The following is a 24589-nucleotide window of genomic DNA, read 5'->3' as shown; positions in this document are numbered from 1 at the left end:
CCAGGATAGGTTTGAACGCAGTTTTTGTTTGCTAATGTATTTCAAGAATGTATTGTTTTATAATTTACCAGTGATTAAGCAAAGCCCAACCACACTAGAGCATCTACAGATACCCGCTAAGGAGGAGGGACACCATTAAACAAAAAAGGATGGTCTTTCCAAGCTAAAATCAATATAAAGTAATTCAAATGACAATCATCATATCTAAATTGATGAGTCAATCCCATGTGGTGTTCACTGACTGAAGATTTCAAGGATGCAAGGTCTGGTGTTTCTGACTATTGGTTTCTCATCCTCTCAAAGGCTTATAAAGTCAGTGCTATTCAACACAAGAGCTGTCTTTTAAAAATCAAAGTGTCACAATAAAATTAACCATTGAATCATTTCACTTATTTATTATTCAAAAGCTGTTTTGATGAATTCATGTCTAATCAATGAATCCACATTAGGTAAATGCTTAAATTCAGTCATAAATAATACAAAAGAGTGCAACCAAGAACCCAAAACAATCTGAAAACTAACCTCCAAAAAGTATTCAGGATATTGTTACACACAAACATGATTAGAGAAATGCATCAGGTCTGAGCTGTATCAGGGCCCTAATTACTCAATCAGCAGTCTGTGGGGAACCACTTTTCTCCTTGAAACAGTGTATATCAAATGTCTTGTCAATGAGGGGCTAATCACACAACGTGTTAGAGATAGTGATTCAACTGCACAAAATGAATTTATTGAAATAAGTTGGTCTCCAAATGCAATTCAGTACAGAAGAAACTGCAGTTCTGGACAAAAACAGTTTACTCAATAAAGCTAATAAAAAAACAAGGAGAGATGAAGAAAGTGTCATACAGATAAAGAGAACCCTGAAGTAACACAAGATTTGGTGACCATGGTGTTGGAGTGTATGCATAAAAGATAAAAGTGGAGTGAATGAATCACTGTGCAGAATAGTAAGGAAGGCAGAAAATGTGGTTATTTGTCATTCAGTGACATGCCCAAATCTTTTTGGGGTGTTGCAGACAATTGTTTCCAATTTGATGGAAGAGCTTGCATATCCTAAATGAGGACGGTCACATTAAGGTCTCTTTTTTTTTAAAAATATCATTCTTCGGGATGTGGACGCCACTGACAAGGCCAGCATTTATTGCTCATTCCTAGTTTCCCTTGAGAAGGTGGTGGTGGTGGTGGTGATGAGCCGCCTTCTTGAACTGCTGCAGTCTACATGGAGATGGGACCACAATGCTGTTAAGTAGGGAGTTCCAGAATTTTGATCCTGAAATAATGAAGGAATGACAATGTATGTCCAAATTAGGATGGTGTATGAATTGCAGGGGAACTTGGAGTTAATGGTGTTCTCATGCACCTGATGCCCTTGTCCTTCTAGATGGTGGAAATCACGGGTTTGGGAGGTTCTGCCGAAGAAGTCCAGGCGACTTGCTGCAATGCATCCTATAGATATTGCACACAGCAGCCATGGTATGCCAGTGGTGGAGGGAGTGAATGTTTAAGCTAGTGGTTGGGGTGCCGATCAAGTCCTGGATGGTGTTAAGCTTCTTGAGTGTTCTTGCAGATGCACCCATCCAGCCAAATGGATAATATTATCACAGTCCTGACTTATGCCTTGTAGGTGGTGGGAAGGCTTTGGGGAATCAGCAGGAGAGCTACTCACAATAGAATATCCAGCCTCTGACCTACTGTATTAGGCGTGGCATTTATGTGGCTGTTCCAGTTGAGTTTCTGGTATATGGTGACCCCCAGGATGTTGATGGTGGGGGACTCAGCAATGATGATGTCATTGAATGTCATGGGGAGGTGGTTAGACTCTCTCTTGTTGGAGATGGTCATTGCCTGGCACTTGTATGGCATGAATGCTATTTGCCACTTATCAGCCCAAGCCTGGATGTTATCCAGGTCTTACTGCATGCTGGCATGGACTGCTTCATTATCTGAGGAATTGCCAATGGAGTTGAACACTGAAATCATCAGTGAACAGCTACATTTCTGACCTTATGACAGAGAGGTAATTGATGAAGCAGCTGAAGATAGTTGGGCCTAGGATGCTGCCTTGGGGAACTCCTGCAGCGATGTTCTGGGGCTGAGATGATCGGCCTCCAAAAACCACAACCATCTTCCTTTGTGCTAGGTACTTCAGCCACTGGACAGTTTTCCCCCTGAATCTCGTTGACTTCAGTTTTACTAGGGCTCCTTGATCACACTCGATCGAATACTGCATTAATGTTAAGGGAAGTAACTCTCACCTCACCTCTGGAATTCAGCTCCATGTTTGGACCAAGGCTGTCGTGAGGTCTGGAGCCAAGTGATCCTGGCGGAACCCAAATTGTGCATCGGTGAGCGGGTTATTGGTGAGTAAATGTCACTTAAAAGCAGTGTTGATGACTCATTCCAACACTTTTGCTGATGACTGGGAGTAGGCTGATGGGGAAGTAATTGGCCAGGTTGGATTTGTCCTGCTTTTTGTCGGCAGGACATATCTGGGCAATTTTCCACATTGTCGGGTAGATGCCAGTGTTGTAGCTGTACTGGAACAGATTAGCTAGGGATGCAGCTAGTTCAGGGGCACTGGTCTGCAGCACTACAGCCAAATGTTGTCAGAGCCTACAGCCTTTGTTCTGTCCAGTGCACTCAGCCATTTCTTGATGTCACATGGGGTGAATCGAATTGGCTGAAGACTGGCATCTGTGAGGTTACAGATTGTGGTGGAACACAATTCTGCTGCTGCCAATGGCCCGTAGCACATCATGGATGTCCAGTTTTGAACTGCTAGATGTGTTCTTAATCTATCTCATTTAGCACGGTAGTAGTACCACGCGACTTGATGAAGGATGTCCTCAATGTGAAGATGAGACGGTCTCTACACGGACTGTGCCTTGGTCACTCCTATCAATGCTGCCCTGGACAGACCCATCTGTTTTTAGGTAAATTGGTGAGGACGTGGTCAAGTAAATTATTCCCTCGTGTTGGTTCTCTCACCACCTGCCGCAAGCCCAGTTTGGCAGCTATGTAACTTCAGGACTCAGCCAATTCAGCAAGTGGGGGTGCTCCTAAGCCATTCTTGGTGATGGACAGTCCCCACCTAGAGTACGTTCTGTGCCCTTAGTGCTTGCTCCAAGTGGTGTTCAACCTGGAGGAATACTAATTCATCAGCTGAGGGAGGATGGTAGGTGGTAATCAAAAGGTTTGACCTGAAGCCAGGAGACTTCATGGGGTGCAGAGTCAATGTTGAGGACTCCCAGGACCACCTGTCTGTAAAACACAATGACCCAATCTCTGGTAGGTTTGTCCTGCCGATGGGACAAGACATATCCAGGGATGCTGATGGAGGAGTCTGGGACATTGGCTGATAGATATGATTCGGCAAGTATGACTGCATCGGGCTGTTGCTGGACTAATCTGTGGGGCAGCTCTCCCAACATTGGCACCAGTCTCCAGATGTTGGGGAGGAGGACAACGCATGGACGTTTGAACTGATTCAATGCCTAGGTCGCAGCCGAGTGGTCCGTCCAGTTTTATTCTTGTTTTCCTTTCATTCAGGGCTACAGATTCATAATATAACAATAACGAGGTCTTATTCTTCACAGTCTTCTGCTTGTGCATTAAGTATGTAAAGCTTAAGTGCACTGTTGCGTGTTCTGACCATCCTGTTATTCAAGTATATTCTACGCTATGCTGCAATAAAAGCACAGCACACTTTAGTTTATTGAAAATTGAACCAATCAATATGCCAAGCCAGGTGATAAAATATTTCCTTCAACATGTCCTTTGATGTAAGTGAACTGAAATGCCAGTTACCAGTGCAATGGCACAGTGTGTTTGAGTACTGTACCACTTGAAGTGTGGCAAAAGGTCAGGATCTAAATTATGTTAGGAGGTAGAGCTAGTATTATGATCATATGATCTCTTTTCACCATACCCCAGCCTGAATATTCTTCTCTTCTCCTAAAAGTGCTGGCCTATGGGTGCAGGTTGTCTTGCCTGAGTTTTTAAAAAATGTATTCTGGGGATGTGGGCAACACGGGCAAGGCAGCATTTATTGCCCATCCTGAGAGGCCTTTAATAATCAACCACGTAGTGCAAGACTGGAGTCACATGTGGGCAGGAACAAGTAGAGGTGGCAGGTGCCCTTCCCTGAGGGATCTTAGTGCACCTGTTAGGCTTTTAGAACAATCCAACAGCTTTCGTCGTCATTTTTCTGGTGCCATCCCACAAATTACCAGATTTATTGAATCAGTTTCACGATTTGCCATGGTAGAATTTGAACTCACATCCACTGGGTTGCTAGTCCAGTATTATAACCACTACCCTTGCCATTCATTATGTGTGAACATCAGCTGTGTGAGAGTTAGAAGGCTATTTTACCATGGAAGACATCATATCCCTGTCAGATCTTGTCTTCACCTGACATCCACTTTTCAACAAAGGTCACTGAGTAGTGAATAGAAGCAGGAACCCTAAGCTTAGTGGGCCATAGTGATACTGAACCACATAAACCAGAAAATCCAAGGTTCTATTCCTGGTCTGTGCTGAGTTAGTGTTCCTCAATTCATCATGTTCTTGATGAGATTGATGTTAGGTGCTCACCACAATTGGTCTTCAACCTACATTTTTTTAATGCCACTTTTTCAGGTTCCCTATTCATGAGGATAATCAGGCAACTTTCTCCCAAGCCTTAGCCAAAGCCACTCTAAAACCAACAACTACAAGTCTGGAGTCTAACTTAGCTCTGAAAGCCACCATTTTACCACGGTGTGTTACTGGGTTTTAGAACTGCACCACCCTGTACTTTTGTTTCAAAAATGATGTACAGTCCCACTATACCCAAACTATCTCAAAAGTTTGCAATAAAAAATTGTCGAAGTTCTCATTTCCTCCTTCAAATGCCCTTTAAAAAGTCCCTCTTCCCTCATTGCCAAGACACATGTGCCAACAACTACTTGAACTAGGATTCCTTCATGGTTTTAATGAGCAGCATGAACCTTATCAGTACAGTGAAGTTGCCTTTAACAACACTGTAAAGAAGATCCGCACGACTCATTTGGAGTCCCAACAAACGAATAATTCAGACTTAACCTTGGATTGTCTATAATGAAAATCTTTAGTCAGTCTTCCCACAAAATGGCTGTTAGATGACATAGACTGCAAGTTGATAATAAACTCTCAGAATTTCTAACATATATATTTATTCAACACACCTGTTAAAGAGATAAAAGGAGATTTAAAGAAGTAACTTTTGTAGTTCTAACCTCTAATAGTCGTGACTCACTTGCTCACAGTAGTCGTTGCCCTCGATGTCGTCACTATTGGAATGTCCACCAGGACTCTGCACATCGATTCCGTGACTCTCCAGGATTGCTGCTTCTTTGAAAAGAAGATTGATCAGAAACTAACTAAACTTAAACAACCTACATTATGTACATTCCAAAAGCAAGCCCAATTCTGTTCATACAAGTACACTTTCCAGCAGGGGTCATCAGACAGCAATCATGCTGTCAATCCCTCAGCTGATGAATCAGTCCTCCTCCATGTTGAGCACCACTTGGAGGAAGCACTGAGGGTAGCAAGGGCACAGAATGTACTCTGGGTGGGAGACTTCAATGTCCATCACCAAGACTGGCTCGGTTGCACCACTACTGACCGAGCTGGCCAAGTCCTGAAGGACATAGCTGCCAGATTGGGCCTGCGGCAGACGGTGAGCGAACCAACATGAGGGAAAAACCTACTTGACCTCGTCCTCACCAATCTACCTGTTGCAGATGCATTTGTTCATGACAGAATTGGTAGGAGTGACCACCGCACAGTCCCATCTTCACACTGAGGAAACCATCCAACGTGTTGTGTGGCACTATCACTGTGCTAAATGGGATAGATTCAGAACAGATCTAGCAGCTCAAAACTGGGCATCCATGAGGCGCTGTGTTCAGCAGCAGCAGAATTGTATTCCAGCACAACCTGTAACCTCATGGCCCAGCATATTCCTCACTCTACCATTACCAACAAGCCAGGGGATCAACCCTGGTTCAATGAGGAGTGTAGAAGAGCATGCCAGAAACAGCACCAGGCGTACCTAAAAATGAGGTGCCAACCTGGTGAAGCTACAACACAACACTACATGCATGCTAAACAGCGCAAGCAACATGCTGTAGACAGAGCTAAGCGATTCCACAACCAACGGATCAGATCAAAGCTCTGCAGTCCTGCCACATCCAGTCGTGAATGGTGGTGGACAATTAAACAACTAATGGAGGAGGAGGCTCCGTAAACATCCCCATCCTCAATGATGGCGGAGTCCAGCACGTGAGTGCAAAAGACAAGGCTGAAGCGTTTGCAACCACCTTCAGCCAAAAGTGCCTAGTGGATGATCTATCTCGGCCTCCTCCTGATATCCCCACCATCACAGAAGCCAGTCTTCAGCCAATTCGATTCACTCCACGTGATGTCAGGAAATGGCTGAGTGCACTGGATACAGCAAAGGCTACGGGCCCCGACAACATCCCAGCTGTAGTGCTGAAGACTTGTGCTCCAGAACTAGCCGCGCCTCTAGCCAAGCCAGTTCCAGTACAGCTACAACACTGGCATCTACTTGACAATGTGGAAATTTGCCTAGGTATGTCCTGTCCACAAAAAGCAGGACAAATCCAATCCGGCCAATTACCGTCCCATCAGTCCACTCTCAATCATCAGCAAAGTGATGGAAGATGTCGTCGACAGTGCTATCAAGCGGCACTTACTCGCCAATAACCTGTTCACCGATGCTCAGCTTGGGTTCCGCCAGGACCACTCGGCTCCAGACCTCATTACAGCCTTGGTCCAAACATGGACAAAAGAGCTGAATTCCAGAGATGAGGTGAGAGTGACTGCCCTTGACATCAAGGCAGCATTTGACCGAGTGTGGCACCAAGGAGCCCTGGTAAAATTGAAATCAGGGGGAAAACTCTCCAGTGGCTGGAGTCATACCTAGCATAAAGAAAGATGGTAGTGGTTGATGGAAGCCAATCATCTCAGCCCCAGGACACTGCTGCAGAAGTTCCTCAGGGCAGTGTCCTAGGCCCAACCATCTTCAGTTACTTCATCAATGACCTTCCCTCCATCATGAGGTCAGAAATGGGGATGTTCGCTGATGATTGCACAGTGTTCAGTTCCATTTGCAACCCCTCAGTGCGTGCCTGCATGTGGCCAGACTTGGACAACGTCCAAGCTTGGGCTGATAAGTGGCAAGTGACATTCACTCCAGACACGTGCCAGGCAATGACCATCTCCAACAAGAGAGAGTCTAACTACCTCCCCTTGACATTCAACGGCATTACCATCGCCGAATCCCCGTCAACATTCTGGGGGTCACCATTGACCAGAAACTTAACTGGACCAGCCACATAAATACTGTGGCTACAAGAGCAGGTCAGAGGCTGGGTATTCTGCGGCGAGTGACTCACCTCCTGACTCCCCAAAGCCTTTCCACCATCTACAAGGCACAAGTCAGGAGTGTGATGGAATACTCTCCACTTGCCTGGATGAGTACAGCTCCAACAACACTCAAGAAGCTCGACACCATCCAGGACAAAGCAGCCTGCTTGATTGGCACCCCATCCACCACCCTAAACATTCACTCCCTTCACCACCGGCCCACCGTGGCTGCAGTGTGTACCATCCACAGGATGCACTGCAGCAACTCGCCAAGGCTTCTTCGACAGCACCTCCCAAACCCGCGACCTCGACCACTTAGAAGGACAAGGGCAGCAGGCACATGGGAACAACACCACCTGCATGTTCCCCTCCAAGTCACACACCATCCCGACTTGGAAATATATCGCCGTTCCTTCATCGTTGCCGAGTCAAAATCCTGGAACTCCCTTCCTAACAGCACTGTGGGAGAACCTTCACCATACGGACTGCAGCGGTTCAAGGCGGCGGCTCACCACCACCTTCTCAAGGGCAATTGGGGATGGGCAATAAATGCCGGCCTCACCAACGACGCCCACATCCCATGATGATTTTCACCTTTCTATCCCAAGGGTGCTGAGGCCAACCATTGTGTCCTTACTGTCACCCTGGCTGAAATTAGATAAGTTCAGTGCAGACTAAAGATGGAACCTGCGACCTTCTATTCAATATGACTTAGTCACACTCTGCCTTTACCAACTGTGTTATCAGGAAAGCTTCAGTCCTATTTAATTTAAGAAGAAATACATTCAATATTTATTTATTTTAAAAAGGTTTACAAAAATTAAGTGTACCACCAAGCAGAAAGACTTTCTGCCAAGTGGTCATCTCTGGCAAGATGGAGTCAGCTATGGACAGAATGGCATCAGTCCTACTCCACATTTGGTCAATGGTAGCTGCCCTTTCAGCACTGTGAGTGGAATGTCTGATTCTTTCCCTGCCACAGTGTAGTGTTTCATCTGGACGTCAGTGGAGAGCTGTTAGAAGGAACTGAGGCCAGAGAATGAATAGCAAACAACTTGAGATTCAAATCCACAACTGTGTAGATGTGAAGCAGGTATTCTATGACCTGTAAATAAAAATTCTCATTCCTGCAGAGGTTTCAATAGGTACAAAAACACCTGTAGTCCATCCTCTTAAAAACTAAAAGCCCTGTAATTGCCTTACCTATGTTTGCTCTTCTCTTCATCTCCTTCCGACGATTGGCAAACCAGTTATACACTTTCAGAGGGGTAACTCGCTCAAACTCTGATAGCTTTTTACCTAAGTGTGAATGAAGAATATACAGGAAAACTGTTACTAAACTTAAATATACTTCACCATACGTATATGCAAATTTAGTGCAACAATTATCTGGTTCTACCATTTTTACACATTTTTTTGGTATCTGCAACACCTTCTAGCTGACAACATGGAAAATTTGATTGCTCTGATGCCTCTATTAATTGTGCTGTTGTATTGGCTCCCGGGAAGCACACAAAAGCAGCCCATACTGACTTGCTGGACCCTTTTTATACTAGAAAGAGTTATTAAAATTTCTCCTCCTTCCCTGTAAGAAATACTCCTGTCTCTGTTCTGTATTCCCCAGCAACAGTCTGACTGAGATCAGCAACTTGCCATGTAAAAATACAAACATGCACCCTACTGCTCTATAGCACAGCATATTTGAGCACCAGCACTCCATGCCACCTTACCATGAATACTTTCGGAAAACACAAGTGCACAATATCCAACAGATGTGCTAATCTTATTGCTCTAATACTGTAACCTGCTGAGGGCTTGCAGTGACTTTTTTGAAAGTCTAAACCAATTTTTCCCATCTTCAGTTCCCGAGCATAGTACAGGCTATTATTACTATCAAGAGTTTTTTATTTCTTCCAAGTGAATGCAACCATGCTTCATGCACAACTGTGTATGTTTTGATGCTTGACCCCTGTACATTTAAACTTGATTCACAACAGCCAGGCTGGACGAGGATACCCTTATAAGGCAGGTTAATTAACTAAGCACTTCCTTCAGTGTATCACTGATGACAGAAAGTTCTCCATTGTTTGAATTGGACAAGAATTCATGAAAGTTGCAAATATTTTTTTTAAAGTAGAGGCCTGGCCTGCAGCAGAAATTGATCAATTTGAGATAACAGCCTGTAATGTATTGCGGAATTGAGGATGGCAGCTTGACTGAAAATTCTGGCCAGTCTTTTCTGTTCTCAATTCCCCAATATAATAGAATTTAAATGGCTACCATTTTTAATTCCATAATCATTATATTCTATAATATTTGTTTTTGAGAATGTAATTTTTTTTTAGAGCAAATGGGAATTTTAAAAACACTCAAAAGGATTAAAGATATTTAATTGCAACTTTTGTGTTGGGAGTTCACTGCTTTTTGTGTAAAAGTCCCATAGCTTAAGATCCTGGCTGCTTAGCAATAACCCACAGATTTAGCAACATTTTTTCCAACATGCTCATTTCGTAATTCTTTCAACAAACAATTTATGTATCCCATTTGGAAATATGCAGAGTTTGAAACTTAAATATTATACAAGCGACTTACAAAGTGTTCAGCACAGATTTTGCTGCACTAACCAAATTTCTGCTAATATGGAATACTGTTGTGTACTTTAACAGTGTTTGCAACATCGAGTGACAGAAACCAAGTACTTCAAGAATTTTTGTCACGGATTTCTTGCTTTTACATTATAGCTCTAAACCACGAATGATTCTAGGCATTTCTTACCTGGTTTCTGTATGACTGTATTACAGGCGTTTGCAATTTCCTCACGCTTTGCCTCGTCTGGATACTGATTTTCACCAAAATAACTGTAAGGCATTGAAATCAAACAAAGTACAATAATGCACTTGTTCAAGCTGTCATACATTGGTTATTTAATATTTAAACCACTGCAATAAGCAGAGGAATATAAAAATGTTTTAAGTCATTCTTGTGTAAAATCGGGTTCCACTTTAACTCTAAAGGTTAAGTAGTATCAGCTGGACATGAGGCTATGAGCTAAGGCTCGACCCACGATCAGTGCAGTCACCAGCTGAGAAGTAAATTGAGGTCCCATCTGGCTGTCTAGGTGAATAAGAATTCTGAGGCATGGATAATATACAGTAGAAGGTGACCGTGGTATTCTGACCAACATTCCTCCTGCAAACCCTCCTTCAGGCTCCAATGCAAATAAGGTTTGTTGTTTCATTGGGATGCTCTGATTATTTATCTTAGACTGTATAAAATGATAGAATCTCATTACAAATAGGTCAACTGGCTGCCGAACCAAAAGGACTGGTATTTAGCAAGGTGTCATGAAAGCCAGTAAGTCAGACAGACACATGGTGCATACAGCTACCATCATAGTAATTTCCAGCTAGTTTTTGGTGGCCAGTTGTACTATTTTATAATCTCTCCCTCTATATTTCCCCCTTAGCTCTCCTATCTTGGAGGTAAGCACGTCATGTTGTTGCATGATTCCATGGGTAGTACCAGCCCTTTAATACCTCACTCCACTTGCTGTTCTCAAATGAAAAACTGGACAAGAGTCAGTGAAGGCCACCATAACTAAGTTCAAGCCTATCTTCACTCAAGTTTCAAATATGCATCCTTGTACCAGGGCTTGATGGATGGTGTTGGGAGCTTACTTTCATTCACCTCCAGCCCACCCCAATCTGGGAGCACAAACCAAATATGTAAGTACTGGTGTCTTTGAAATGAATACCACCCCTCCTCCTACCAACCTTTCCATGACAGACAGGCACTCTTTACGCCAGGTAAATCTACTTCCTCTTCTGAGACGGAAGTTTCCAGTCACCGGGCTGACATTTGACCGCCACTCAGGGTCCTCTGTTGTTGTGGTTGAAACTGGCCTCATACTTAAAGTAGCACCTAAACGGGAAAAAAAATTAAACTCTATGATGGAGGGTAATTTTCAAATTTGGTTGATTGCTGTAAATATTTCTAATGCTCATGTTGCTTTTATTAGAAAATTCATTGTTTTTTCATTGAGCTTTACATTAAAGTCAAGTCAAAGTCACTGTATATTATTTCGAACATTGTCTACATGGGTGGGAGATAGTTGAATTAGATATAGGGAAAAATTGAGAAGCCATATCCATGGAGGAAGATGTAATGTCAAATAAACTGTGATTACAGGTAAACAAAAGTACTGATTCAAATGAAATGCAAGGTTCCTACATATTTTTTTCTTTTAAATATTAACACTATGCTTATCTCACGTTGTGAAGCAGGATGTAATTTTGTTTACACAACTATGGAAATGCATTTGATATTTTTAATGGGAGGCTACACTCTCCATAAATGGATGCATCTGTTTCCTATGTTCCTACGTTTCACCCTCCACTGCTGTCTCATAATAGTCTGAGATAACACCGAAAGATGTTTAAGGGCTAATTCCACACTCCTATGCTCCTAGTAGAGAAACCGTGTTTGAAGGGAGCACAGGTCAGAGACAGCCCTAATTCTCCAATTTGCACTCAGAGGGCATAGCTCCCTGCTGGGAGTGCAAGTCACAGAATTAGTCCTTTAGTACACAACTTGCATGTAGCTTTTTTCATGTTAATACAAGTATTTTCCTCATCAACGGTGATCCTGTGATGGTTAGGTGGAGCAGATTTTCAGCCAACTGCAACTCTATGCCACTTATGTATTCAGGGTGAGCTCCCAGCACTATGTGTCTCTTCCATTGGGAGTCCAGCACTGTGCTGAAGGAATATCCTGTAGAACTATAGTATTTCACTCGCTGCAGGTGCTTAAAGAGGGAGGCTAAACAACTCAGTAAAGTGGTGAATCCTCCTAAACATTGCTTTGTTTCAAATAATACTAATGGGAAGAAGCAGAACAACACCAGGAAGTGAAGAATATTGAAACAGGAGTTGGTCAATCAGCCTCTCAAGTCCGTTCCGTCATTCAGTTAGATCATGGCTGCTCTGTACCTCAACTCCATTTACCCGCCTTTGTTTCATATCTCTTGATACCCTTACCTAACAAAAATCTATCAATCTTAGTTTTGAAAATTTCAATTGACCCAGTATCCACAGCTTTTTAGGAGAGAGAGTTCCAGATTTCCACTACCTTTTGTGTGCCTCCTGATTTCACTCATAAATGGCCTAGCTCTAAATTTAAAATTATGCTCCCTTGTTCTGGATTACCCACCAGAGGAAATAGTTTCTCTGGATGTACCATATCAAATCCATTTATCATTTTAAAGACTTCTAAGATTACTCCTCAATCTTCTAAACTCAAGGGAACACAAACCAAGTTTGTGCAAACTGTCCTCATGATTTAACCCTTCAAGCCCTAGTATCATTCTAATTAATCTGTACTATACCCCCTCCACGGCCAATATATTTTTCTTACGGTGTTAGTCTTTTTGATTGTTTTTTGTACCTGTGCATTAGCTTTTAGTGATCTGTGTACATGGTCACCTAAATCTGTTTGCTCTTCCACAGCTCCTAGTCTCTCACTATTAAGAAAATATTCCGATTTGTCTTTCTCAGATCCAAAGTGAATGACCTCACACTTGCCCACATCTGCCATAGTTTTGCCCATTCCCTTAGTCTGTCTATGTCCATCCATCTACAACTTACTGTGCCTTCTAACTTAGTGTCATCTGCAGACTTGGATATATAACCCTCTAGTCCTTCATCCAATAATATGTGGTGAAAAGCTGAGGCTCCAGTACAGATATCTGGGGAACACCACTTGTCACATCCCGCCAATCAGAGAACATTCCCTACTACGTCTCCTGCTTCCCAACCAAGTATCAACCCTTGTAACAAGGTTACCTCCAATTCCGTGCACTTTCATCTTCGCTGACAATCTCGTGTGGAACCTTATCAAATGCCTTCTGCTAGTCCATATTGACAACATTCATAGACACTCCCCTATCCAGTGCAATAGTGATCGCCTCAAAAAAATTCACCTAGATTAGTTAGACATGACTTACCAGTCGCAAATCTTTTCTAAGTGCTCAGTCACTCTGTTTCTGAGGACAGATTCCAGTAATTGCGACACAAATGATGTAAAGCTAATGAGTCCGTAGTTACCTGGTTTCCCCCTCCCTTCCTTCTTAAATAAGAGTGACATTTGCAATTTTCCAATGCAAAGGCACAATTCCTGAATCTAGAGAGCTTTGGAAAAGTTACGACTAACTCATCTGCAATTTCCTCACCTATTGTCTTTACCATTAGGTTCATGGAGATTTGTCTGTCTTAAGCCCCATTATTTTCTCCATTAGCATTTTTTAAAACTTATATTAAATCCATTAAGTTTCTTTCATTGACTTATTTTTAGGTTCCCCTGTACCACTGGTATTTTGTCCTCTTGCTCCACTATGAAAATGGATACAATGTATTCATTTAACAAGTCTGCCATTTCCTTATTGTCCTTTACAGTTTCATCTACATCTGTCTTTAATGCACCCACATTCTCCTTTACCACTTTCTTTCTTATAATATATTCATACAAACTTGGAGAGCCGCTGTAATCATGCTCACTTCCCAGTTTCCTCCACCAAAATAATCCAAATGCCTTATCCATTAAGCTGTTATTCCTGCGAGTCAGAGCTGGGACAGGGAGAGGGAAATGGGACACTGGATCAAGTCCTGCCCACCCGCTGTCATTTGTATATGGCAGGAGGTTAAGTGGTGGGTGAAGCACAACACCCCTGAGAGGAGGAAAATTCTGGGATCCAATTTTAGGGGTGGGGATTCAGCAGGAGGCCTTCCTTCCCCATTTGACCATTCTGTCTCATGAAGATGGTATGCAAGGAGTGTTGGATTGTGGAGGCATGTTTTGAGGAGGAAAACACGGTCATTTGCAGCAGCCTGTACCAATGAACTCAGTGTTGTGAGGAATCATTTAGTACAGAATTATAGTCTAGTTACTGCTAATATTGCCTTTGTTCTAAATTTTACAATTTTGCTGAAATTTCTATTGAACCCTGTCTGCTTTGTGGTATTTCGTTTACAGAATGCCACTGGGTGTGTGACTTTATCAAACAGCTCCTAATCTAGATGCACTGAGGTCAATCGTGGTACCTGTATCACTTTTCTACTTTATTTTGTTTGTGTTTTTTTAATGTTTGAACAGCGAGTATTGATGATCTCAAAGTAATTGGCTTGGTGGAGTTACTGAGCAGCCTGATAGACACATCTGCTGGAACATTCTGCTTTAAGCACAGTTAAGTTCTGGTTTTAATTCTGTTCCCAGACAAGCCCATTTGTTCCTCCAGGTTCCTTCAAGAATTATTTGTCATCAGTATTTGATGTTTATTGGAAGATGAACACAAAAAATGGGAAAAATTGAAATTTTTTACACTACTTGACTTTGACTCCTTTTTTAGTTCTACAGAATCCTAATCAGAATGTTGCTCACCTGGACTATTTTTCTCTAGAAGGTACCATCTATAAAAAGCCCGCTTCTTGGGCTCACTCATATCAAGACCCTGCTGCAACAGCCACTGGGATATATAGCTTTGGCTAATACCTGCATTAGAGAAAATACAAAAGTTATTAGGGGTTTCATAATAATAACTGAAGCTGCTACGGTTAATATTTCTATTTATTTCCTCGTAAAATGTACATAAAATGTTCCTCCAGGGTCACAAAACACTTTGAAGCTCACACTGTAAATAAAACTATAAAAGTTTACAGCACAGAAGAGGTCATTAACTCTACTGTGTCTGTTCCAGCTGTTTGTTACAGCAATCCAAAACTAGCCCCACTCTCTAAAGAGCCCTGTATTTATCCAATTTCCACTTAGAAGATGCAATGATCTCTGCTTAACCAAACCCTCTGGTAAAGCATTCCATGTTCCAACAACCCACTGCACAAAAACTGATACTTCACTGCAGGGTTAATTTTAATGAGTGTCCAAAAGGCATGTTAAGAACATATACAGTACTACAGGTATTTCCCTGACTGGCAGGTGGCTGCATTCTCAACACCCTCCCCATCCACCACGTCACCTGGGAGTCCACTGACACGCCTCCACCTTAAAAAGCACTGTTCCCTCCAAGTGGCTGGAGGGAAGAATAAAGGCAGGGGAGAGAGAGAGATGGGTGGAAAGAAAATAAAGCAGTGGTCAAAGTTAACTTTCTCCAAGTTTTAGCCTTTGGAAAAATGAAAATGTTTTCAGCACCTGAATCCTGTCTTATTAATCTAAATAATCAGTGGACACAATTGTCCATTTTGCCCCAATTATTAAAACCTTAGGGTTCAAACCTGCTTCCTTGAGGTTGCATCTTAGATTTCTTAGAATTATCAGGTTAATGCCATCCACGCAGTAACCAATATCCACTGCATTGTTTTTCTTGCTATCTTAAATCTCAGAATTTGAAACACTGTCATTTAGGGATACAATGAACTAAGTGGAGAAACCAGCAATTTATTTTTTGAAGTGCTTATAGCACTATAAACAGAATAGGGGAAGGGGTGGTGGAAAGGGATGGTGGAAAAGGAGGGGATAGCGGGAAAGGGAAGAGATGGAGGAAGCAATAGGAGAAAAGGAGTGAGGAGGAAGCAAGGGGACAGGGTGAGGATGGGAACGGGGACACCAAGGGCTGCAGGCTGCATTTTCCTTGCATTCATCATGGGAAAGTGCTACCTGCAATGCTGGGTAGCACCTTTCCTTGTCTCACCATACCATTCACCAACTCCCACCTGAAAGGAATGAAAAAAAAAGGCAGAAGAGGAGACAGAGGACAGAGCGAGAGAAAAAGTAACAGGAAAACAAGAGACTGTATGCTCCAGCTTACTGTGAGCAACATCAAATGAGATCCACCAATATAGATAAATAAAAGTCTCACCTCTACTTTGTTGCCCATAGTAACACTTCATCTGTCACATTTAAAACATCAAATAATTTTTTAAAAAGAGAAAGAAAGACAGTTCTTTTGTGCTGCCTTCTTCTGACCTGGAGCCAGGGATTTACAAGCACCTGCTAATCTTCAAACTAGAGATAGTTCAACAAGCAAGATGCTTTGCAGCAACTGGGAAAATTGACACAAACCATCTTGCTCAACACCATACTGGATGAGCACAAAGGGGCACTGTTATTTGAAGCTGTACTAATCTCCATGGTTTATTTGTAAACTTGCCAATTAAGAGAAAAACTGAGGAAGCTCAGTACAGGGGGTTCTATTAGAAATTGACAACAGGATACCTTACCCCTGAAATAAGCAGTTACTTTGTAGTAATGGCCCATTCCAATTTAATTTTATGCCCGATTTCAGGAATAGTATAAAGCAGTTAATACAATACTTCAAAGAATAACAGACCTCATAAGCAATTCCCGCTCTTTCTGTCTTACCTGTGACTTGTCCCACCACAGCCTGAGAAATCCTCCGATTGGCTAAAAATGCTTTGATTTCTTCTTTTACTGCATTGCTGTCCCTTCTGAAAAAAAGGGAAGAAGCTCATTGATTTTTAGCTTTCTTTATTATTTTCTCTTGTTTCCCCCCTCCCCGTTTGTTCAGACTGCTCATCTCCATCTGGTTCCCTGCAGCCGGCAACCAAGCTGGTTCTGTTCATGGATTCCTTCTAATACACTGCCAGCATCAACGTTGCTCCTTCATTGGCCAACAAGAGGTGCAATTCAGATGACACCTTGTTTTTTTTTCTCTCTCCCTAAAATGGCAACACCTTTTTCTCCATTGCAATCCCTCTCAATAGGCTAGAGAAGAAATGACAAAACGGAGACTAAGATGGATGGATGCAACTCAATCCATGACCTTTTGAAAGCTGAGGTAGTGTGAAATCCTGTAACTATCCTTAATATTTATGTAACTACATGGGTTTTCCACATTACCTCATGTACTCTTCCACTTTCTCCTCCAAGTCTGCATCATCTTCTCCTGTGTCAAAACTATATGACCTTTGACTCCCACTGTTCTGGTACCGCGGAGACAGTGTTCCGCTGGCAACAAGTCTCTCACTTGCTGTGCTTTCTCGCCCTGTGTGGCTTGCATTGTAGGGTGGAGGCGATGTGTCATAGCTATTACTAGGCGACGGTGATTGCGCTATACTTTGAGTCTGTGTAGCAGCAGAAGCAGTTGAAGAGGATGCTGAAACGTTGTTGCCATAGTTACTGCTGTAGTTGGGTCGCCTGACAAATTTTTCGCTTTGCTCCTGATCGAGCCGTTCCATTGTTTCAAGTGCATGAATGATTTCGTGTTTAGTCATTCCTGATCGGCGCAGGCGTTGGAGAAGATCAATTTGTTCAATAGTGTACCGGGGCTCATCATTGTAGTAAGACATGATATCATCTGTAAAGAAGAAAAATGTAACAGATCAGTGATTAAGTAGAGACACTGAACCTGTAAATGTCCAATAACTACATTATTTTCACTCTTCTAGATAAAAAATTTTCTTCAACCAATTTTCTTGCGCTTCCTTCTCTCCTTAAGATGTTGACTTTTGTTGGGCTTTATCACTCCATGGGTGCAGTCACCTCAGCCAAGCGGCTATTCTCCATGTCTGAGTCTAGACAATGAATGCTCTCAGGCTGTTCGCCACTGTGGGACATCGCAGCTGAACCCACTCCTATCCTCAGCTGAAGTACACACACTCATATTTTCTAGCAATGGTGGGTCATTGGATAGTGATCAGGAGCAGGAACACTGACTAACTTTCACAACCCAAGGGCACAGAAGCCAGTTGTGGCACCCTCTGCTACTAGCCTGGCTAAGGTCAGCTAACTCAGCATAGAGCAGGAATTGAAACTGGGATATTTTGGTCTGTAGTGCTACACCTAGGGGAGCCTTCTGAAACGTGAACCTACTGTTCTATATGCATCAGCTACACTTTGCCTTTACCAACTTAGCCTACAGGGGAGTTACACTACACATTTTGTGTCAATGTGAAGCACATTCAGCTTTGCATCACTAAAAGTAGTACAGAATGATCAGTAGTGAAGTTAGCCAGATTGCATTCCGGCATATGGTACAATCCACTTTGAGGGGGTAGTCTCACACCACTTCAGCTGCAGGAATACTAAAACCAGTGCATATCAGCTTTTTAAACTTCAGTTTAAATTGTTTAATCTTGGCAAAGAGCCAACTGTTCTATCAGCTCTTCAAGAAAATTAAAAGTTTAACTAGCATTTGGATGCACTCAGTGGAGCTCTGCTCCTGCATGTAAGCATGCATTGTATAGAATTCTGCTTTGTAAGACTTGAGCTTACAATTCAAGTCTGCCAGCTCCACGTCCCTGTAAGCAGGTACTGGTCTGTAGTATAGCAGCACTATTTATTCCGTATATAAGGAACAATACAAAGCAACTAGATTGTATGACTTTGTACACCTCTAATTTGGTTCTTTTCTTCCCTATTCTTCCCCCCCACTCCTCCCAATTTTATACCAAGAGATTGACAGCAGATATTTTGTCTTTCAGAAGACACTTGAGTAAATTAGTCTCTGCGTATAAAGCTTAAAATGAAGAGTAGATAATAGCCTGCAATTCTCCACATAGTGAGTTCCCAATCTCAGCCACAATATCTGCGACCTGCATATTCCAATCAGATACAAGTAACAAACCAATAAAGTTGTTTTCTGAAGTATCATGTCGCTACTAGTAAGCTTAAATTAAAGGCCGCAGAATTCTTGCACAGCATGATCAACGGTTGTGTTAAGTGACTGGTCTACCATAATGGAAACTACCCATGTTCCGATACTTCCTGTATCTTCATACACAGATGTTTGGAGGCAGTTTGCAAAAAGCATCAACAAAGAAGCTTCCTGCTTGTAGAGCACAGTGCAACTAACGTGCATCAGCTAGGATGCAACTACTGGTCCAGGTCTAGTGAACCAATATTAAATATCGAATAAGGAAATGGGAAGGGGAGGGAGCAAGGCAAACATCCCAACTCACCGTATCTAGTTGGCCACCAACCTAAAATATCTCTTGGCCAAATCCTTTCAAAAGAGGCTTTATGAAGCTATTCCATGTGACACCCATTTTCATTGGTTTAGTATTCATCATTGTTGTCCAGTTGTCATTTTAAGGATGTCACTGGATTTTTGCCTTGCCCTTAAAAAAGCCTAAATTGGTGCTCAGGTTATGAGAAATATCAAATGGGGGAAGTGACTTTTTGCACCTGTGTATGTTCTTGCAGAGCAATGCAGGCCTGAATTTGTTGTTACCTCACTGGCTTGACTGCTTCACCAAATCCCCAACTCCAGTTACAGTAAAAGCTAGCAACTAAGCTTTCAATTTATGTCATTTTCTCCTATTTCTGAAAATGTAAATTTCTATGTGAATTGCACTAATAACCAAATGCATAGAACTGAATAAATGTGTGCGTGTGTATATTTTTTGCCTGTCTGCCTCGGCTTAGCTGCCTATTGGGCCTTTATATTGAAACGTGCAGTCCTACTTTGACTATCTCCTAAGTTTTTCCATAGACATTGACTACACTGACTCTCACTAAAATATTGCAATTTCAAAACTTCTGCACCCACAGAATGAGGCCTGGACCAAAAATGTGTAGAGTCTAGAATTAGTGGGCATAGTCTCAGGATAAGGGGTCGGCCATTTGGGATTGAGATGAGGAGAAATTTCTTCACTCAGAGGGTTGTGAATCTTTGGAATTCTCTACCCCAGAGGGCTGTGGATGCTCAGTCGTTGAGTATATTCAAGACCGAGATCGATAGATTTTTGGACTCTAAGGGAATCAAGGGATATGGAGATCGGGCGGGAAAACGGAGTTGAGGTCGAAGATCAGCCATGATCTGATTGGATGGCAGAGCAGGCTTGAGGGGCCGTATGGCCTAATCCTGATCCTATTTCTTATGTTCTTAAAACCAATCTCAAAATGAGTTAAACATAAACTGTCCCTTTTAACACTAAATCTGTTCAAATATGACATTCCTAAAATGACTACCATGAAAGCACAGAGGAAATGCCACAACTTCAGGTATCTGCAGTACAGTGGTTGCTCACTTCAAATAGAGGGAAAGCTTTGTCCAGCCTAGAGCTGTGCCCTTTGTTCTGTGTTACAGCACACTGTTAAGTGGCCCCTCAAGGCCTATCACACTACTGTTCTTACACTTTTCATGGTACAAGTCAAAATGCACCGAATCATGCAGCAACTCATGCACTGGCCATACTCCATCAGTAACCATAGTAATGGTTCTGTTTAAAATAAATACCTCAGAGGAAAATGGGTGACTAACCTGAAGTGCAGGGGCTCCAGTTACTACCACTCTCCACATCTGGGCCTCCTCGAATTATAATCTGCTTCTGTCCTCTTGGCCCTTCTTGTGCAGCACAGGGATACCCATGAAGGAGGAAAACAAAATAAATCCTATTTAAATTTTAAGACCAGTCCACAACCAGAAGTACTTGGGTCCAAGCCACAAACCCACTGCATTCTCCCCTTATCACTTACAAACCTGACCAAACTTAAATCAGCAGGATAATGTAAACAGTGTCGATTTCATGAGATTTGACAGTTGAAATTTACCAGAGTGTCTCTGCAGGAAAATCATCTGATTGAATCTGTAATCTAAGAAATGGTTGGAGAATGCAATGGAGAATGTAGTTAGCGTTGACATGATGACAGGGAAAGCAGACATTACATTTTGAAGTTAAACCAATCAGAAGTAATCTTCTTGCAACTGCTCATCCGTCTATATGAATACTGTATTTCTACAGTAACATGCTGTGTTACAACTATAGCATACATGTTAACTCACTGAATTTCTTTCTAGCTTCACATCTTCGCTCATACAACATTCATTTTGTTAAGCTTTGATGTCAATTTTCTTACACTGAATAGGACAAGAATTGATTTCAAGAATATACAGTCACAGAATACTTCTTATTAACCATACTCTCTAAACAAGCTACTAAGTTGTTAATTTATCATAGGCAGTGTGCTTCTTAGCTGGTCAAACAGTTTCACAATTTTAGGTCTGTGGTTTTCAAACTGGAGTCTGCGAAAGGCTGCCAGGAGATCTCAAGGTCATTACTCCTAAAAGGTGTGCAGGTAGAGTGAGAGATGAGACAGTGACAGAGGGAAAGAGCAAATAAGAACTGTGCCTCAAATGAATCATCTGATACTGTACCAAAGGTTGATGAAGAGAGTTTAGCAATGGGGATCCACCGTGAAGTTGATGGTGGAATTTGAGGTATTTGAAGGACTCTCCGCTATTCAGGTGGGCCATTGTCCCCTATGGCTTGTGCCATAGTACTTGGTCTTTCAGGATGAGACACTCCAGACATACTGCAACACATTCTCTCTTTACGATGCCCCTGTTAGACACAATCCAGTCCCTTGAACTTCAGTTGACAGACTGATGAAACGCTTAAAAAAAGTGATCACAGAACTGCTCCTTGAAGTTCTGAAAGCTGTCAAATTACTGCACTTTTGGCATCTTTATCACTGGCATTGTGCAAATTTTAATTCAGTTTTCTTTATTATGGAGATAATCCTGTTGAAGTTACAAGTCAAACAAGCACAAAACAGAGGTGCTGATTTTATTCATGTTTATTTAATACTTCTGTAAATAAACAGCAGTAGAAATAAAAAATTCATTATAAGAGGATGCCAGGTTGCAGGTCATATATTACATTCCATTGCATCCTTTTGTAAATTTTAGGACAAGCAATCCACAGGAGTGCATTAATATTTGTAGGGGGTCTCCCACACAGAAAACTCTACAATCAACTGTAGCTCCCCTACCACTGCACCAGCTGACCTGGGACTTTCCTAGTTGATATGGCTTAGCTACTCACTGAATAAACTCACTGAGCCACTGAGGGAGACCATCTGGCAGTTTCTTAATTTAAAAATTTAATTTAAGCTTCCTTGAGTTGAGTAATTTATAATGTCACAAACGGCTTAGAGAGTTGAATGTGGCCATCATAGATACCCTGCTTATTTTCAGAATTCCAGCATCCAGAGATGACACAGTATAATGTTGGAGGCCAAATCTAGGGTTCCTGCACTAATCCCAGGACTGAATGCAAATAATTTTGTGAATACCACACTCCCAGTGGATCATTAGAATTTCATGAGGGAATCTCAGTATTAAAGTTGGGAAGCAACTTGACATTCAGCAATTCTCTATCATATCATGTCATTTTTTTTTGGAATTTTCAAAAACCAGCATGGCAATCTGTATTCATCCTATGTGGAATGCTGTTTTGTGGGTTAAGAAATAAAATCATTAATCATGGTAAGATTAAACTTATCTGATGTTCCAGAATTTGCTACATATATGGGGCCAGCTTGCAAACATTAACACACGACAGTCTTCCCCAAGCATTCTTTCAAAAAAAAAGTAATTCTGGCTTCATTTCCCTGTCTATACTGAGTTAGTTGATCTCAGTTGGGCGATACTAGGGGGCTACTATTTGCCTCAGTTTCACTGATCTTGGGAAGAGAGGAGAAAAAAGAAAACTGACGGGGTTTCTCTTGCTGACCACTACCCAGTGAAAATCGCTAGAGGTGTACATTTGAACATAGTGTGAGGACAGAATCCAGCTTGGCTGTGAAGCCCTTTCCAATCAAATAGTCAACTGGCATTTGTTGTCTAGACTCGGACATAAAGAGTGACCACTTAGGTGAGGTACCAAAGAGCTGCCAGCACTCTCTGAACCTAGCAAGAGTCATTGCTTTCAGAAGAGAAAAAGGAGGGGAGAAAATTGTGTGGGCTGGGGAACGGGAGGGTCACCTATTCATTACTTATAGCCACCTAAGCTTAAAAAACCACAGAATATATACTAACCATGAGAACAGCAGCTGAAAACACTCACAGTAACAGTCAGGAGTGATATAATGAAACAGATTATATTGAAGATTAATTTCCCGTTTGAGAGTCTGTACAAAGTAAGCTGCAACACTGAGACATGACTCCTAAAGACAGCAACCTGACCTCATTCCAAACCAATCTAACTACCACTGAATTACAATAGAAAAAGCTTCTAAAAGTAATTTGAATCTGTGTGGTTCCACAATGTTTAGTTACTGAAATCTACTATACCCAATAGAATGCAGCAAAAACACAGCATAAAACTCATTCAGTTTTTGAGAGACTAAAAGACTCGAGGAAGGCAACTCTAAAATTGCTAAACTTTGTCTGTAATCTTCTGCCTCACCTTTACACAGACTTTTTAATGTCTAATCTGAATCAACAAGGCAAAAAAATTCTTATCCTAAATATAGGTGGAATGTTTTAGGTTCCTTCGATGATCGCACTCGAAAGTTACTCTGTGGGAATTTTAGTTTTGGAGAAGACATGCTATTAAAGAATCTTATACAAATTTTTTTCTATTTTAGCCATTGGTTTATCTGCAAAAGCTCCTACAGTCAACGTTAAAATGTTATTTATTTATTCCATAACAGAATAGGGTTCTGCAGTTTTAATTAAAAATGCTGGAATGATATTTTCTGCATAATTAACTCCCTGAGAAAAATAACCCAATTACCTCATTTTATGAATGGCACGTTTTATTATTTTGCAAATACTCTGCCTCCTGTGATTATCTGTTACTGATGACCACAGCTGTAATTCTTGGTAGTGTAAATAAGCCTAATTAACTGAACTGTAATATTAACCATTTAAACTCCTCTTAAAATGGATGTTTGTGTATTATATAAAACAACATATGCTGGGGAAGATGTAAAATGCTGGTATTTAATTTCTGGGTTCAGTTAACATTCACAACGTTCTTAAATTTAGTCTTGGTTTTCAAAGGCGTCGTTCATTAAATTGTGTCAAGGGCCACAATCTAAATCAGTAGTTTGCTTGAGGGCCACTCTCTGGAATGCTCAAACAATCTGTATTCAGGAATAATGGTGGGACAAAGGTCTGTGCCCACAATTCCTCACGCTGCGTTTCTGATTTTAAATGTGTGGTAGTGTAGAGGCACCAGATGGCCCTTTTGCTTGTGCTAATGATACCGGAATTGCCCACCCCTAGGAGCATTCCCTTGTTTTTTCTCACTGGAGCATGAGGAGAGGGAACAGCACTGAATCTCAGGAACATAGGAACAGGAGTAGGCCATTCAGCCCCTCAAGCCTAGTCCATCATTCAATTAGATCATGGCTGATCTGTACCTCAACTCCATTTGCCCATGTTTGCTCTATATCCCTTGATACCCTTACCTAA

The 24589-nt window shown here is 41.8% G+C and overlaps 2 protein-coding genes across 10 annotated transcripts in view; one reads left to right on the top strand and one right to left on the bottom strand.

Annotated features, from left to right (window-relative positions):
• Positions 1–24589, top strand: part of LOC137342605 (polyadenylate-binding protein 4-like) — a 378766-nt gene that overhangs the window by 86978 nt on the left and 267199 nt on the right. The window lies entirely within an intron of this gene.
• The window catches only part of LOC137342604 (homeobox-containing protein 1-like), a 60093-nt gene that overhangs the window by 22871 nt on the left and 12633 nt on the right, over positions 1–24589 (bottom strand). For 2 of the 9 annotated variants that reach the window (XR_010967299.1, XM_068006601.1), the window contains exons 2-9: positions 20648–20731; positions 17284–17740; positions 16786–16871; positions 14851–14961; positions 11193–11340; positions 10195–10277; positions 8623–8718; positions 5282–5376 (exon numbers count right to left, since the gene is read on the bottom strand). Coding sequence is in view for 8 of the 9 variants with exons in the window: in XM_068006601.1 (XP_067862702.1) it covers positions 5282–5376; positions 8623–8718; positions 10195–10277; positions 11193–11340; positions 14851–14961; positions 16786–16871; positions 17284–17732 (1068 nt within the window). In the remaining variant the exon portion in view is untranslated. Of the gene's footprint in view, positions 1–411; positions 3688–5261; positions 5377–8622; positions 8719–10194; positions 10278–11192; positions 11341–14850; positions 14962–16785; positions 16872–17283; positions 17741–20647; positions 20779–24589 lie in introns of those variants that run through there. The other 7 variants (XM_068006608.1, XM_068006606.1, XM_068006603.1 and 4 more) reach the window with 7 other exon arrangements.

This window comes from Heptranchias perlo, chromosome 26 (assembly GCF_035084215.1).
Source record: "Heptranchias perlo isolate sHepPer1 chromosome 26, sHepPer1.hap1, whole genome shotgun sequence".
Classification (NCBI taxonomy): Eukaryota; Metazoa; Chordata; class Chondrichthyes; order Hexanchiformes; family Hexanchidae; genus Heptranchias; species Heptranchias perlo.
Note: the sequence above shows the minus strand (reverse complement) of the source record. Positions and strands in the feature narration are given on the sequence as shown.